The sequence below is a fragment of the Nicotiana attenuata genome, chromosome 1 (genome assembly GCF_001879085.1).
Source record: "Nicotiana attenuata strain UT chromosome 1, NIATTr2, whole genome shotgun sequence".
In the NCBI taxonomy this organism is placed as follows: Eukaryota; Viridiplantae; Streptophyta; class Magnoliopsida; order Solanales; family Solanaceae; genus Nicotiana; species Nicotiana attenuata.
Genome location: NC_031989.1, coordinates 109,598,558 through 109,612,322, shown reverse-complemented (window position 1 = coordinate 109,612,322; position 13,765 = coordinate 109,598,558). Strand labels below are relative to the sequence as shown.

The 13,765-nt window shown below is 36.5% G+C and overlaps 1 protein-coding gene across 1 annotated transcript; it reads left to right on the top strand.

The window, feature by feature from the left end:
* LOC109242067 lies at positions 12,038 to 13,189 on the top strand. The gene has a single exon (XM_019408899.1). It carries the CDS (start codon positions 12,308 to 12,310, stop codon positions 13,073 to 13,075), a length of 768 nt encoding a protein of 255 aa, XP_019264444.1. The 5' UTR covers positions 12,038 to 12,307; the 3' UTR covers positions 13,076 to 13,189.

The following is a 13,765-nucleotide window of genomic DNA, read 5'->3' as shown; positions in this document are numbered from 1 at the left end:
TAGCTAAGAGATTTGGTCCCAAGTAAGAGCCGGCGACCCAGCTGGTCTAGCCAACATATAATCCCTCCACAATTTCTTAGCGGAACCCGACATATAAAATGCAGCAAAGTCGACCCCATTGGTCTCCACTTTTCCCATGTTCCGTAGCACCTTATGACAGTTGTCCATATAGTCCTGGGGATCCTCTGAGTATGCACCGCTGAAGTGAACCGGGAAAAGCTTGGTAAACCTATCCAATCTCCACAAGGCCTCAGAAGACATAGCCAATCCATCACCGGTCTGTGCCGTAACACCCGACTGTACTACTCCAACGGGCTGAGCTGCTAGAGTCTGAAACTAGGGAGCTATATGCTCCGGAGTATGAGTAGCGGGAGTTTGTGCTCCTCGCCCAGCCTGAGAGATGGCTGGTGCTACAAGAAATGTGCCGGCCTATGCTACACTCTCCATGAGGCCCACTAGACGGACCAAAGCATCCTAAAGTATCGGGGTGGCGATGAATCCCTCTGAGACCTGAGCTGGTTCTGCTGGAACGGTCTGTGCTAGAGCCTCCTCATCAAACTCTACTTGAGGCTCCACCGCTGGTGCTGCTCCTCGAGCTCTGGGCTGAGCCCTGCCCCTGTCGGCCTCTGGCACGAACTCCACCCCTCATAGAAGCTGCCAGTGGTGGCTCTGGCTGCTGCTCTGCTGAATATGCGGCACGTGTTCTCGCCATCTGTGAAAGATCAAGAGTAGAAGAGTTCGATTAGCATTGAGAGAAAAAAAATCGCACGACAGAGAACAATAGAAGTGACGTTGTTCCTAAACTATGTAGCCTCTAGAAGATAAGTACAGACGTCTCCATATCGATCATCCAGACTCTACTAAGCCTGTTCGTGAATCATGAGACCTAGTCAACCTAGTGCTCTGATACCAACTTATCACGACCCGGAATCTCCACCATCGGGACCGTGATGGCACCTAACATCACACTGGATAGGCAAGCCAACGTTAGAGATTTGTTAACCAATTCCTTTACGTTTTAGTGATTAACAATAAGCAAGCTAAAATAAGTCGAAATGAACGTGAAAGTAAATAAATAACCACTTTGTTTATATACTATTACTACCCAGAATTCGGAGTCACAATTCACGAACGTTCTAAGATTTTACTATAACTATCTATCCGAAAGAAAATACAACTGTTTGCGAAATAATGAAAACAGTAAAGTATGAGGTATAGAAGGGGATGCCAGGGCCTACGGATGTCGGCAGGTCTACCTTGGGTCTCCTAGCTGACAAATCCTATAGCCAACCTCTCGATCAGCTCGAACCAACTCCAAAATCTGCACAGGAAGTGCAAAGTGCAGTATCAGTACAACTGACCCCATGTACTGGTAAGTGCCGAGCCTAACCTCGACGAAGGAGTGACAAGGCTACAGCGGGGAAATCACAATATAACCTGCATACAGTATATAATAAAAGCAGAAGGGAAGATAAAACAAAATAGAGCAATAACCTGCAAGAAGAGAATACAGTTCTCAAAGCATATCATCAGTGTTCAGCTACCACCAATCCTTAAATGCAATTTAAGACTACCGTACAGCTAACACGGTTAAGGAATAGTGTAAATATATAGGTTATTGCGGCGTGTAACCTGATCCACCGTACATTTCATATTCCTCCCTTATTTCCTCTTATTAACATAAACAACAGATACAAGTAAAAGCGTTGCAGCGTGCAACCCGATCCCACCATATCACAATAATCACATCCACAGTTCACCCTTATTACACCATAATTCACCTTATCACACCTCAATTAATCCTTATCACGCATGTTACGGCGCGCACCCCGATCCTACCATATCAATAACAGTTATTCAGTATGTACAACAATTTCACAATTTATATCACATAACCCTTCACAAGGCTTAACTTCTAACCAAACAATTAGGAAGCTTGTACACTACGAAACTTTACACAAGTAACACTGCTCAGCGAGACCAATACAGAATATATCATGAAAGTGTCAATAATCAGCCTAAGCAAATAATAAGAGACAACGAAGCTACACATAACTAATACTTTCAACAAGGAGAAGTAATGTCTATCAGGTAGCAATTAGGCATGGAAATACAAGTAAAGCATATAGCAGTTATGACGGGGAAAGAAACAATATGAAAAGAACTGAAAAGAAATAGGCAATAACAGATAAATTGGTGGACGCATAAGTACTCGTCACCTTATATATGCCGCTCACATGGATTTCATATAGCAATTAAGTCAAAGGTTCCTAATCCCTCGAGTCAAAGTTAGACACGACACTTACCTCTCTCCACAGGCCACTCAATACTCAATTACCGTTATTCCTCTAGTATCCACCTCCAAACCACTCGTATCTACGGATTGTTGTTGAGTTTCCCCTTCAAATTCGAACCTAGGCCGAGCTCTAATGGAGACTTTATGAAAAAATGGGTAAAATCCCATTTTGAAATGTTTTAAGGTCTAGGCGTCAGGCCTTCTTCGCGTTCGCGAAGGGCCTGCCACATTCGCGATGTGTAGCAGCCCAAATGGCTTTCGCGTTCGCGAGTCCTCTTTCGCGTTCACGAAGGCTGCTTCCCCCTTGCCTTCACGTTCGCGAGCCAGCGCTCGCGTTCGCGCAGAAGGACGAGTGTCCCCTCCCCCGGGTCCCATATGCTTCGCGTTCGCGTAGAAGGACGAGTGTCCTCTGGTCGCGTTTGCGAAGAAGAGAAACCTAGCCCTCCTAGTTTCTACTTCGCGTTCGCGAGAGTGCCTTCACGAACGTGAAGAAGGAAACCAGAAGGCACCTGAAACAGCAAAAAAATTAGATTTTCTAAGTCCAAAACATCCCGTAGCTTATCCGAAACTCACCCGAGCCCTCGGGGCTCCAAACTGAACATGCACACAAGTCCTAAAACATCATACGAACTTGCTCGCGCGATCAAATTTCCAAAATAACACCTAGAACTACAAATTTAGCACCAAATCGAATGAAATTTTCAAGAAAGCTTTAAAACTTCTAACTTCACAATCGGACGCCCGAATCACGTCAAACAATTCCGTTTCTCACCAAATTTCACATATAAGTTATAAATATTTTATTGGACCTGTAACGGGCGCCGAAACAAAAATACAGACCCGGTATCAACAAGGACAAACATCAATCAACTCTTAAAAACCATTAGATTTTCAGACTTCCAATTTTCAGCAAAAATTCATATCTCAAGCTAGGGACCTCGGAATTCGATTTCGGGCATACGCCCAGGTCCCATATTTCATTACGGACCCACCGAGCCCGTCAAAATACGGGTACGGGTCCGTTTACTCAAACGTTGATCGAAGTCAACTAAAATCAACTTTTAAGGCAAAAATTCTCTATAAATATTTTCATCAACTTTCAACATAAATATTTTCTTAACTTTCAACATAAAAGCTTTCCGAAAATATGCCCAGACTGTGCACACAAATCGAGGAGAGTAAAAATGAAATTTTTAAGGCTTAAGAGTATAGAATCGAGTTCTAAAACATAAGATGACCTTTTGGGTCATCACATTTCTCCATCAATAAAGAAGTGTTCTTCTGTTGTTCTATGAAAACAAAATACTCACATAAGAGAAGACATTTAGTTTGTGGGAGTAAACTTCATTTCCTAGTGAATCAAAATTTGACTTGGGGCAATTCTTTTGGTAGATATTCAGGAGCTAAGACCATTCCAATGCCCCCTTTCGTCATGCATAAACTAAACAAATAATTAAGATTGAGTTCACCAATTCTTTCGCTGTGCGTAAAAGGTAAACAATTTATTGTTCTCACACCGTAATTTGTTTTAATACATTGCACAACTTAGTGCTCTATAGAGCACAAGAGTTACCCAAGCGGGCCAAATTATAATATAAGTTATGTCCGAGATTATTCTAGCAAAAGTAGTTCCTAATTTATCATCCATCAAAGTTGAGAAAATAGACATGGGTGGGGCTGATAGGCAAACAAAAGTATTGAAATTTGCCATCGTAGTTCCTTCCTTAATGAGCTAGCTTGTCAGCAAGTGTATTTTGTTCACAGAAGTTACGCCGGACTTAGTTGGAGCATCAATAACCTACATTTTGGGTGTATATAAGTTGGGTCAGATTGATTGAGTTTTTTTTATTATCAAACCAAATCAATTATATCAGTTTTTTGAATTTATAAACCAAACCATGCCACTAAAAGTCAAATTTTGTAAAGCTTAGTTGTTCTTGGGTTTTTGATTTTTTCAGTTTTTCGGGGTTTTGCTGTTAAACTTTTCATGGCACAGAATGTATATCTTGTGCTCCAACTATTTTTTTTTAGTCTTAATAAGGTGTTTGATAGGAAAATAACACAAAATATGAGATGTGTCAATGTCATTGCACTAAAATATTCGACAATAAAAATAATAAAATCGCATAACACAAATATTGTTAATTAATAAGCCATAATAAAAATAAAAATAATCTAAAAGTATTAAGTCATGCTAAAATTAAATAAATATGGCTAATAAGTATTAATTATATGACTAAATACTAAAGAAAAAATTAAAGCTAAGTTAGCATTTTTATTGTCTAAACTAATGCATAACTAAAAAATATATATTCAACACTATTGCCATTCCTAGTGTTGATTAGATATTTTATTAGCATTAGTATTGATTTTATTTGGTTTGTGCTTTATTTAAGTTACGAAAATCTATGGGCTATAAACTTAGGAGAATTAACTTGAATAGCTGCCCACTTAACCATTTAAACTAAAAATAATCGGCGGATATACCATACGTATATAATTCATGTTTAACATGTGTATACTCGTGTATAATTAGTGTATAATCTATATATACTAGCTAGTAAAAGTAAACAGTGAAACAGGTTAGCTATTTGTGTAAAGATCCCTAAAACTTATTGAACCATTCAAAAAACCTAAGTCCTAGTTTGCAACAACTATGAAAAAGCTTAAGAAATACTTATAAATTATATTACAAAATAATTTTTAAAAAAAGTTGCATACATATAATTCCGGGTTGATTTGATTTCGGTTTGACTTTTTAAACTCAAATCAAATCAATTATGATCAAAGATTTTTAATACCAAATCAAATCAAACCAAGCACTATCAATTCCAACCCCTCCCCCTACCCCCCCCCCCCCAAACCAAATTTATAGCTGTGTAAGCTGGAAAATTGGTGCTTAGAAAACTTATGACTTTTATGAAATCAGTTTCCATCTCCTGAGGGAAAAGTCCCTGATGTTAGAACTAGTATATATTATTGAATTTTCTGTGCTGAAAAAATTATATTCAGTATATAGGTTAACTTTTCTTGTGTGTGTATATATAACCGAACATATTTTTGCATCCCTTTGATGAAATTTCTATCTTTGTTATTGCTAATAAGTAGTTGATTGATCCATATTGGACAATTAACAACCATATATTTGGATTACTAATATTAACATTTCAAGGAATTTTTTATAAAATTTAATCCAAGGTGTAGAATATGTCAACATAAAAATTTGAAAATATACAAAATATATTACGTCTTCTCTAACATTTTGAGTTTACGACAAAACTACACATTCTTTTCATGTGAATGTTTGTCTGGCCTTATTATGAATGTCGTTTTCAACTCCTCTCTTGCTGTAACGCTGGATTTTTGCACATCCGTTTCTTTGCTTTCCTGTAACTCGATCGGTCGTTTTGCTTTCTAGAATCCCGTTCCCCTAAATAAGATTTTTCGTACATGTTTTTACTGTTTTATGACTTGCGGGGATGGTTAGTTCGGGATTTGGAAGGGTTCGGGTTGAAATTGGAACACTTGGTTCCTTAAGGTTGGCTCAAAAGGCCAAGTTTGACTTCGGTCAACATTTTGAGTAAACGACCTCTGAATCGGGATTTGACGGTTCCAATAGGTTCGTATGATGATTTTGGACTTAGGCGTCGGGTTTTGAATGACCCGGGAGCGTTGTGGCACCTAATAGTGAAAGTTGGTTCTTGAAGGTTTTAGAAGTTCTTTAAATTTGGTTTGGAGCGGGTTTTGGTGATATCGAGGTCCAAACGAACTTCGAGACCGAAAATAGTTCCGGAATGTCATTTAAGACTTGCACGCAAAATTTGGTGTCATTCCGAGTAGTTTAAGTACGTTTCGTCGCATTGAAAGTAAATAGAAGAACTTGAAGTTCAAATTAGTTTTGGGTGCGATTTTTAGTTTTAATGTTGTTTCGGGCATTCCGAGAGGTCGAGCGAGTCCGTTTTATGATTTCAAACTTGTGGGTATGTTCGGGCGGGGCCTAGGGGCCTCGAGTGTCGATCGGACGAGGCTCAGACTAAGTTAGAAGTTGGGAGCAGCTGCTGAAGCTCCAATTCTGTCATAACAACACCTGCGCTTGGCCAGCCGCAGGTGCGAGCCATGAGTCGCAGAAGCGGAAATGCGAAGGAAGCCCAGGCACCGCAGGTGCGGAGGATTTTATGCACCTGCGGTCGCAGGAGCGGAAAGGGCTCGCAGATGCGGCTCCTTGTGTCCGCAGATGCGGAGCCCGGCCAGCTGAGGAAAAGGAGCACCTGCGAAGGTCTTGTCGCATGTGCGGTACCACAGATGCGGCCAATGCACCGCAGGTGCAAAAGTCGTTGGGCAGTGGGGGGTTCATTTAATACCGACAGGCCATTTTTATCATATTTTCTTCCACACTTGGGCAATTGGAGAGCTTTTAAGGAGGGGATTTCGATCTAGCTTTTTGAGGTAAGTATTTTCTACTTAATGTAAGTTTAATACATAGATTGTGGGTAGATTTTAATATGAAAATTTGTGTAAATCATGGGTTTAGATGAAAAATCTAGGGTTTACCAAAAATGAGATTTTACCACAAATATGGTTATGGAACTTAGTAAAAATCATATATTTATGTTCCTAAGGTTATGAGTTACAACTATTTTAAAAAAATTTTGGAATCCGGGCATGTGGGTCCGAGGGTAAAATTTAGGAATCTTGCAATTTGGGTTGGGTAATCACTTTAATAGTGAAGATATGAACTTTTGAGCATAGATTAATTGATTTATATAATGTTTGACTAGTTCCAAGTCGTTTGGCATCAAATTTGAAGATTTGAGCGCATTTTTGAATTGGAAGTAGGCTTTGAGACGAGGTAAATCTCTTTTCTAACCTTGTAAGAGGGAATTTACCCCATAGGTGAACTTAACTAATATGTGTTGTTATTTGTGGGGGGCTACGTACGCACGAGGTGACGAGAGTCCGTATGTAGCTACTATTCTTTTTTATGTCTGGATAGTTTTAGGTTTACACCATGCTTTGTGGACACCGTTATTTGATTATATTTGATAATTGTATCACATGGAACTAAGTTGAGGATTTTTAAGGATTTAAAAGCTTCAAGTTGAATTGTCTTTATTTTGAAAAGAATCAAGAAAGGGGTTATGTTTTATTAATAAATTTATATTTCACCGCGTCACAAGCATGTTTTGCGAGCGGGGTAATTCCTTCTACTACTCTCATGGGAGCGGGCCGATCGTCTCGGCAGGTTAATAGATGCATCTATGGTCCGCGCCGTTCGACCCTCGGCATTGTATAATTTACATTTATGTTGGATCGGGCCGAACGTCCTTGGCGGAGTTTTGTGTGTGATAATAGAACTAAGCCCCTTTTTATAATTGGTATAGCTTCATTGCTGGAGAGATCATTTGTTTTAAACGAGGGAAGTAATTTTGGTTCTTAAATGTGGTGAAACATTGTTCAGGTATTTCTTATTCTGAGTTTTGTTGTTATCTCTACATATCATGCTTAATTAGAACTTCATATTATTATATTGTTGGCCCTAGTAAGTGTCGGAGTCGACCAATCGTCACTACTTCTTCGAGGTTAGACTAGATACTTACTGGTACATATTATTTATGTACTCAGGCTACACTTTTGTACTTAATTGTATAGGATCTGAGGGAGGTGCATCTGGTTACCAGTCTGGTGTGCAGATTTGATCCCCATCTCGAGAACGCACGGTGAGCTGTCTTCTGAGCCGTTCTGCAGCAGCTGGAGTCTCACTTATGCTTTATTTTTCTGTCTATTTCCTTTCAAACAGTACGCTATCATTCTTTTATATATTCTACTAGATTGCCCACATACTTGTGACACCAGGTCTTGGCACACACACTAGTAGACTTATGATTTTGGATTTGCTTGCATGATTACTATTTGTACTCATTTGCCTCCGTTTAATTGGGTTCCATTTGCAAATTTCTAAATCTTTTTAATAAATGAGAAAGTAATATCCACTTACTAATTTATTTAAACGGGAAACCACTAGTTTGATCAGTGTTGACTTGCCTAACAACGGTGTTGGGCGCCATCACTGCCTATAATGAAAATTGGGTCGTGACATTTCCCTAACTTAAACAACGGAAAAAACTATGAGTTACCCAATAATTAAGGGGATAATTAACTGTAGAAAAAAGGGAAGAACTAATTTAAATAGTTCTACTCAATAATTTATCTTAAAAATATGTGTAAAATTCATGTATAACATTTGTATAAGTGAGTATAATCAATGTGTAATCTATGTATACCGGTAAGGATATATAATCAGTGAACCCGGCCAACTATATATGTAAAAATCCCGGAAAATGTTATATTTTCATGAAAAAGTATATAATTAAAACCTAAAGATCTCAAATTTTCCATACAGAATATATATTTCTATATAAAGCTATTAAAATTTCAATAAAATGTTATATTCAGAACTCATAGTTTCAAATGTTCAAGAAAAATTTTAATGATCGAATTCATCCAATTTAAATACTAAATCTGCATCTGTTTGTTGGACTCTATGTTATCAAGTTCGAGCATGCCTAAGATGAGGTTTGTGAGTAATTATGTAGGCTTGTAATTTTGAGGTGTATAGCAAAATCAATACAAAACTAAATGGATGTTACTCTTGTAATTGAGACTTTTAGGTAAAATTTATTCGCGCTTGGTGTTTACATCAAATCTATAAATATAAGTGATTATGTCCAATTATGCCATATAAAAAGGACTAAGCGGTCGTTGTAAATATAATACGGTTTACAAGTTCGGAGTCGAATCCCACAGAGAACTAAGGCTTAGCTACATATGTTCAATATTACCAAGAAGACAAGCTTGAACACTTCCTAACTTATAGATATTATGATTCTTGTGTTTAACTAATTAACTAACAAATTAAAATAGTAAATTAACAACTAAAGATACTAAGGGTTAGACACAAGATTAAGGAGGTCTAGAGTTAGATTTTCCCTATTGTCGGAATCCTTCCCGCTACGTTTTCTATAAATTCGCCTAAGTATTATCTACCGATCATGAGCGTGTCATAACTCTCTCCCGAGTAATTACCACAATTTACTAGACATATTCTCCCGAATTACGCTAGCTGGCATTAAGTACGGCTCACTCGGATTGCACCCAAGGTTTCGTTATCCCTAATCCCACCTTTAAACCCTTTGTATTGGTCCCTCATATACGTTAGGAGTGATGTAGTTCAACAACTACCTAAATGTGCACTCTCTCCCAAGTAATACACACTAAATAGGCACAGTCGATTGAGAGCTCTTCAACCAACCACAATAATAACGTAGTTGAACAAATAGAGAAAATACTACGGCAAATCTATATTAACATAACAGGAAAATCATCCTCCAATAGGTTCCATCAAAACCGTAGATAACAAATTAGCTATTCATAATAGTATGCATAATTACAATACTAGAATTCATAACCAATAATGTAAATAAGAAGAAGGAGTGAAAAACTCGTAGAAGAATTCTCCGCCTTACTCCTAGTATGTTCTTGCCTCCTTAGGTCGAATCCCCGGCCTCCACGGCGGCTCCGTGCTCTCCCTAGGCCTTGCTCCTAGTATGTTTCAATTGCACTGCTTCATTCTTGATTTGCTTTGTTGCCTAACTTTGAAAGTCACGTTTTTCTTCTGTCCCAAACCAACTCCTTTGCTCTGTTCCTTTTCCATATTGAAATAATTTTGGTCCTCCATCATAAAGCCATTATTTAAGACTAATTCACCATGTACTCCAAATTCGTCATTTTGTTCAAAATTCATCTCCAATATACCTACACACAAAATAAATAAATTAAGCACAAATATAGTATAGTTTAGAGCTAAAGCCCCAAAATGTTAGATAAATAATGCATTAAAATATGGAACTATAACCGAACATCAATAAGTTAAGTATCTTTTATACACTCATTTATCATTTAGTAGGTATTTTTTGTAATTTGTAACTAATTATGATTCAATTGCTTTATTTAATATAAACACTTTTTAGCTCGCGACAAAATTACATCCTTTTCTCAGCTACCAAACATTCAAAAATGATGGGGGTATATACCCCTTATCCTTTTGTTATTTTTTTTATTATTATTCAAACGTGTCCACCTTAAACCTAGATTTCATGAAACGTGCGCTGCACCTAATCTAAATACATAAATTTGAGATAATTAAAACTTAAATGAATCTTTATTGAATCTTAAATGAATCTAAAATATGTTCACTAAAAAAATTAAAAAGAGTAAAGAAGACAACTCACTAGATAGCTAGAAAAAATATTGGTTCAAATCAAGACTATAACCTAGATAATTTATTTCATATACCAAGATTTTGGTATAATATCAGTTTTAATTAGTACCTCTAACCAATTATGAAAAGAAATTTAATCCAAAAATTTATTCTGAAATAACTCACCTAATCCTTTGAACCAAACTGCCTATAGATTAAAACTAGTTCTACAACTCGTATTCCTCTGGTTTGATGTGTAAAACACCTTGGTTTTGATTGATTTTTCTATGAAAATTTGCCTTAATTTCTACATGAAAGTTCCATAATCTCCTCAAGAATTTTTAATTGCTTGGATGGTTGTTACATATTATATTGTATCATATTGTTACTTTAGATACAATATTTGTTTTGACTGTAACTTAATTTTATCGTATCGCATCATTAAATCCGTCGTCACGTAAAATGAAAAGTGTCATTATATGTAACGCCCGATTTTAGCGTGATCGCGTCGTTACCTTAATTTTTTTCTCATCTTGCTCGTCCTTATTATTAAATAATTTTATTTTATCATTTATCCACCCTTTATATAATAATTTTACCATATACCCTACTTTCTTGATGATATTGCAAGTTTTTTCTTCATATTACTGGTGCATGATGAAAATGACGCTAAACGATGTATAATTTATGCAAAAAATTTATTTATCAAAATAATACAGTATAATATAATATAGTTTAAATAGCACGGGCTAGCCATTTTTTGGACTTGTCATTCAAAAATAGTCAGCATTTGCAAAGTCATTGAAAAATAGCCGTTATTTTGCTGCCACACGAAAAGTTCCAACATAATATACTGGAGATCGGTGCACCTGTGTATGAACTTCCAGCATATTATGCTGGAACTCCAATATGCGCAAAGCTCCATCATAATATACTGGAGATTGGAGCACCTGTGTATGAACTTCCAGCATATTATGCTGGACCGGTATATTATACTGAAACTCCAGTATATTATGCTGGAAATCCAGTATACTTATGCTGGAACTCCAATAAAATATACTGGAGTTCCAACATATTATACTGAGATTCTAGTATATTGTGCTAGAATATTTTCCGGATTTTGAACAGTGTTTTCGTTCAAATTTATCTTTACATGAAAAGTAGCTAAATTTCGAATGCTTTTGAATCTATGGCTATTTTTGAATTTCTCCCTATAATATAATACACTATGATATATTGTAAAATGACACGTCACAACCATCCAAACAAGCTGTAAAAGAGAACAATATAGTTACACAAAAACTAAATAGGCAGAGGAGATAATTAGAGAATGAGAGTAGAAGAGAGAGAGAGAGAGGCAAGAAAATATGCAAACTAATCCAGCCAGGAGATTGCCAAATATTGTTGGTGAGTTGTTATGTATCCAATTTCCTTTATGGTTATGGAGTTCACGTCTCTCACCAAAAGGGTTTTGAACCAAATTTAAGAAAAAACCAAAGAACTAAGACATTGACACTTCACCATTTTCATTTTTTCACCAACATTTATATAGTTTCTTGATAGCTCTTTCATACATTTTCTTCTTTATCTATCCTATCTCCTTTACTACCACTTCATAGAATCAACATTATAAAATTAGCACAAGTTCGATTGGTTCTCAACGTTACGAAGTTAGTCAGGTTCAGTTCAGACTATAACAACAATAACAATAACGACGTATTCTTCTTAAACTTTTGTTCTTTCTTTGTACCAAAATGGCAACCAAACCTAGTGGCACCACCACAACTCCCACCACCACCACCACCACCACCATGAAAAATCAAACATACAAGCCAAAGGTCATCCCTTACCGACCAAACCGCCGACACAACCGTCGTCGTCGTTGCAACTGTCGTAGATGTTTCTGTTTATGTTGTTTTTGGTCTGTACTCATCATTTTCTCCATTCTTCTTCTTGCTGCTATTGCTGGTGCTATTTTCTACGTCCTTTACCACCCTCAACTTCCTTCGTTCGCCATTTCCTCTCTCAAAATCTCGCAATTTAACCTCACTACAACTTCTGACGACACTACAAAACTCACCACAAAATTCAACATAACTCTCTCTACCAAAAATAAAAACAAAAAACTTATTTACACTTATGATCCAATTGTTCTAACAGCTGAATCAACAAACCAAATTGTTCTAGCAAATGGAAATTTTCCAGGATTTATTAGTATACCAAATAATATTACTAATATACATTCAACATTATCAATTGTATCACAAGATCTTGATGTGGATTCAGTTTCAACTTTGAAGTCAGAGCTGAAGACAAAAAATGGATTGCCAGTGAAGATTTTGTTGGATACAAAAATGGTTGTGAAAATGGACAAATTGAAAAGTAAAAAAGTGGGAATTAGAATAACATGTGATAATATACATGGACTAATTCCTAAAGGGAAAAATCCAACTGTGGCTTCAATTATTGATGCTAAATGTAAGTTTGATTTGAGAATTAAGATCTTGAGATGGACTTTCTAGTTAAAACTTCTTTTTCTTTTTTTGGTTTCAACTCAATTTGGTTTGGGATTTTTTTTTTTTCCTTTTATCAAGTGTAATCATATTGTTTCTCTTTAATATATATATTTTTGTCTTTTCGTCTTCTTGAGTCGAGGGTCTATTGGAAACAGCATCTCTACCCCATCGGGGTAGAGGTAAGGTATGCGTATACATTACCCTCCCCAGACCTCACTTGTGGGACTATACTGGGTCGTTGTTGTTGTTGTTGATTGTTTGCAAACTGCTAGCAGAACAAGCATAATAGAGAATTTAGAAGTTTTCCTATATCAAGAAATTTAAAGAAGCAGAGGGGTTGGAAATAAAAAGTTTTGATTTGGTTTCCTCATACTTTCTTTGTGTTATTATAATTCTGTTTTACAAATTTTAATTATGCTTAAATTTGTTAGAGATCCTAATTATAATTGTTACTTTTCTGGGCTTATGTCCCTGATGATTAAGCAATTATTCATGGGCAAGTAATACATTTGACGGGTCGGCCAAAAATAATTATAACGCTAATATCAAAATATATACTGATTATGCATATAATATGTATTTTATGTATGTTGTACATTCATATATATAAAATATATATTTTGCAGGCTATTATTTTTTGGAGTGACTATACGAACGTAGTTTTCCCATTATTCATGTAGATGTGAGTTTCAGAAG

What these genes read in the sequence shown, in the direction of transcription:
- LOC109242067 (XM_019408899.1), top strand. Translation starts at nt 12,308, where the DNA reads ATGGCAACCAAACCTAGTGGCACCACCACAACTCCCACCACCACCACC.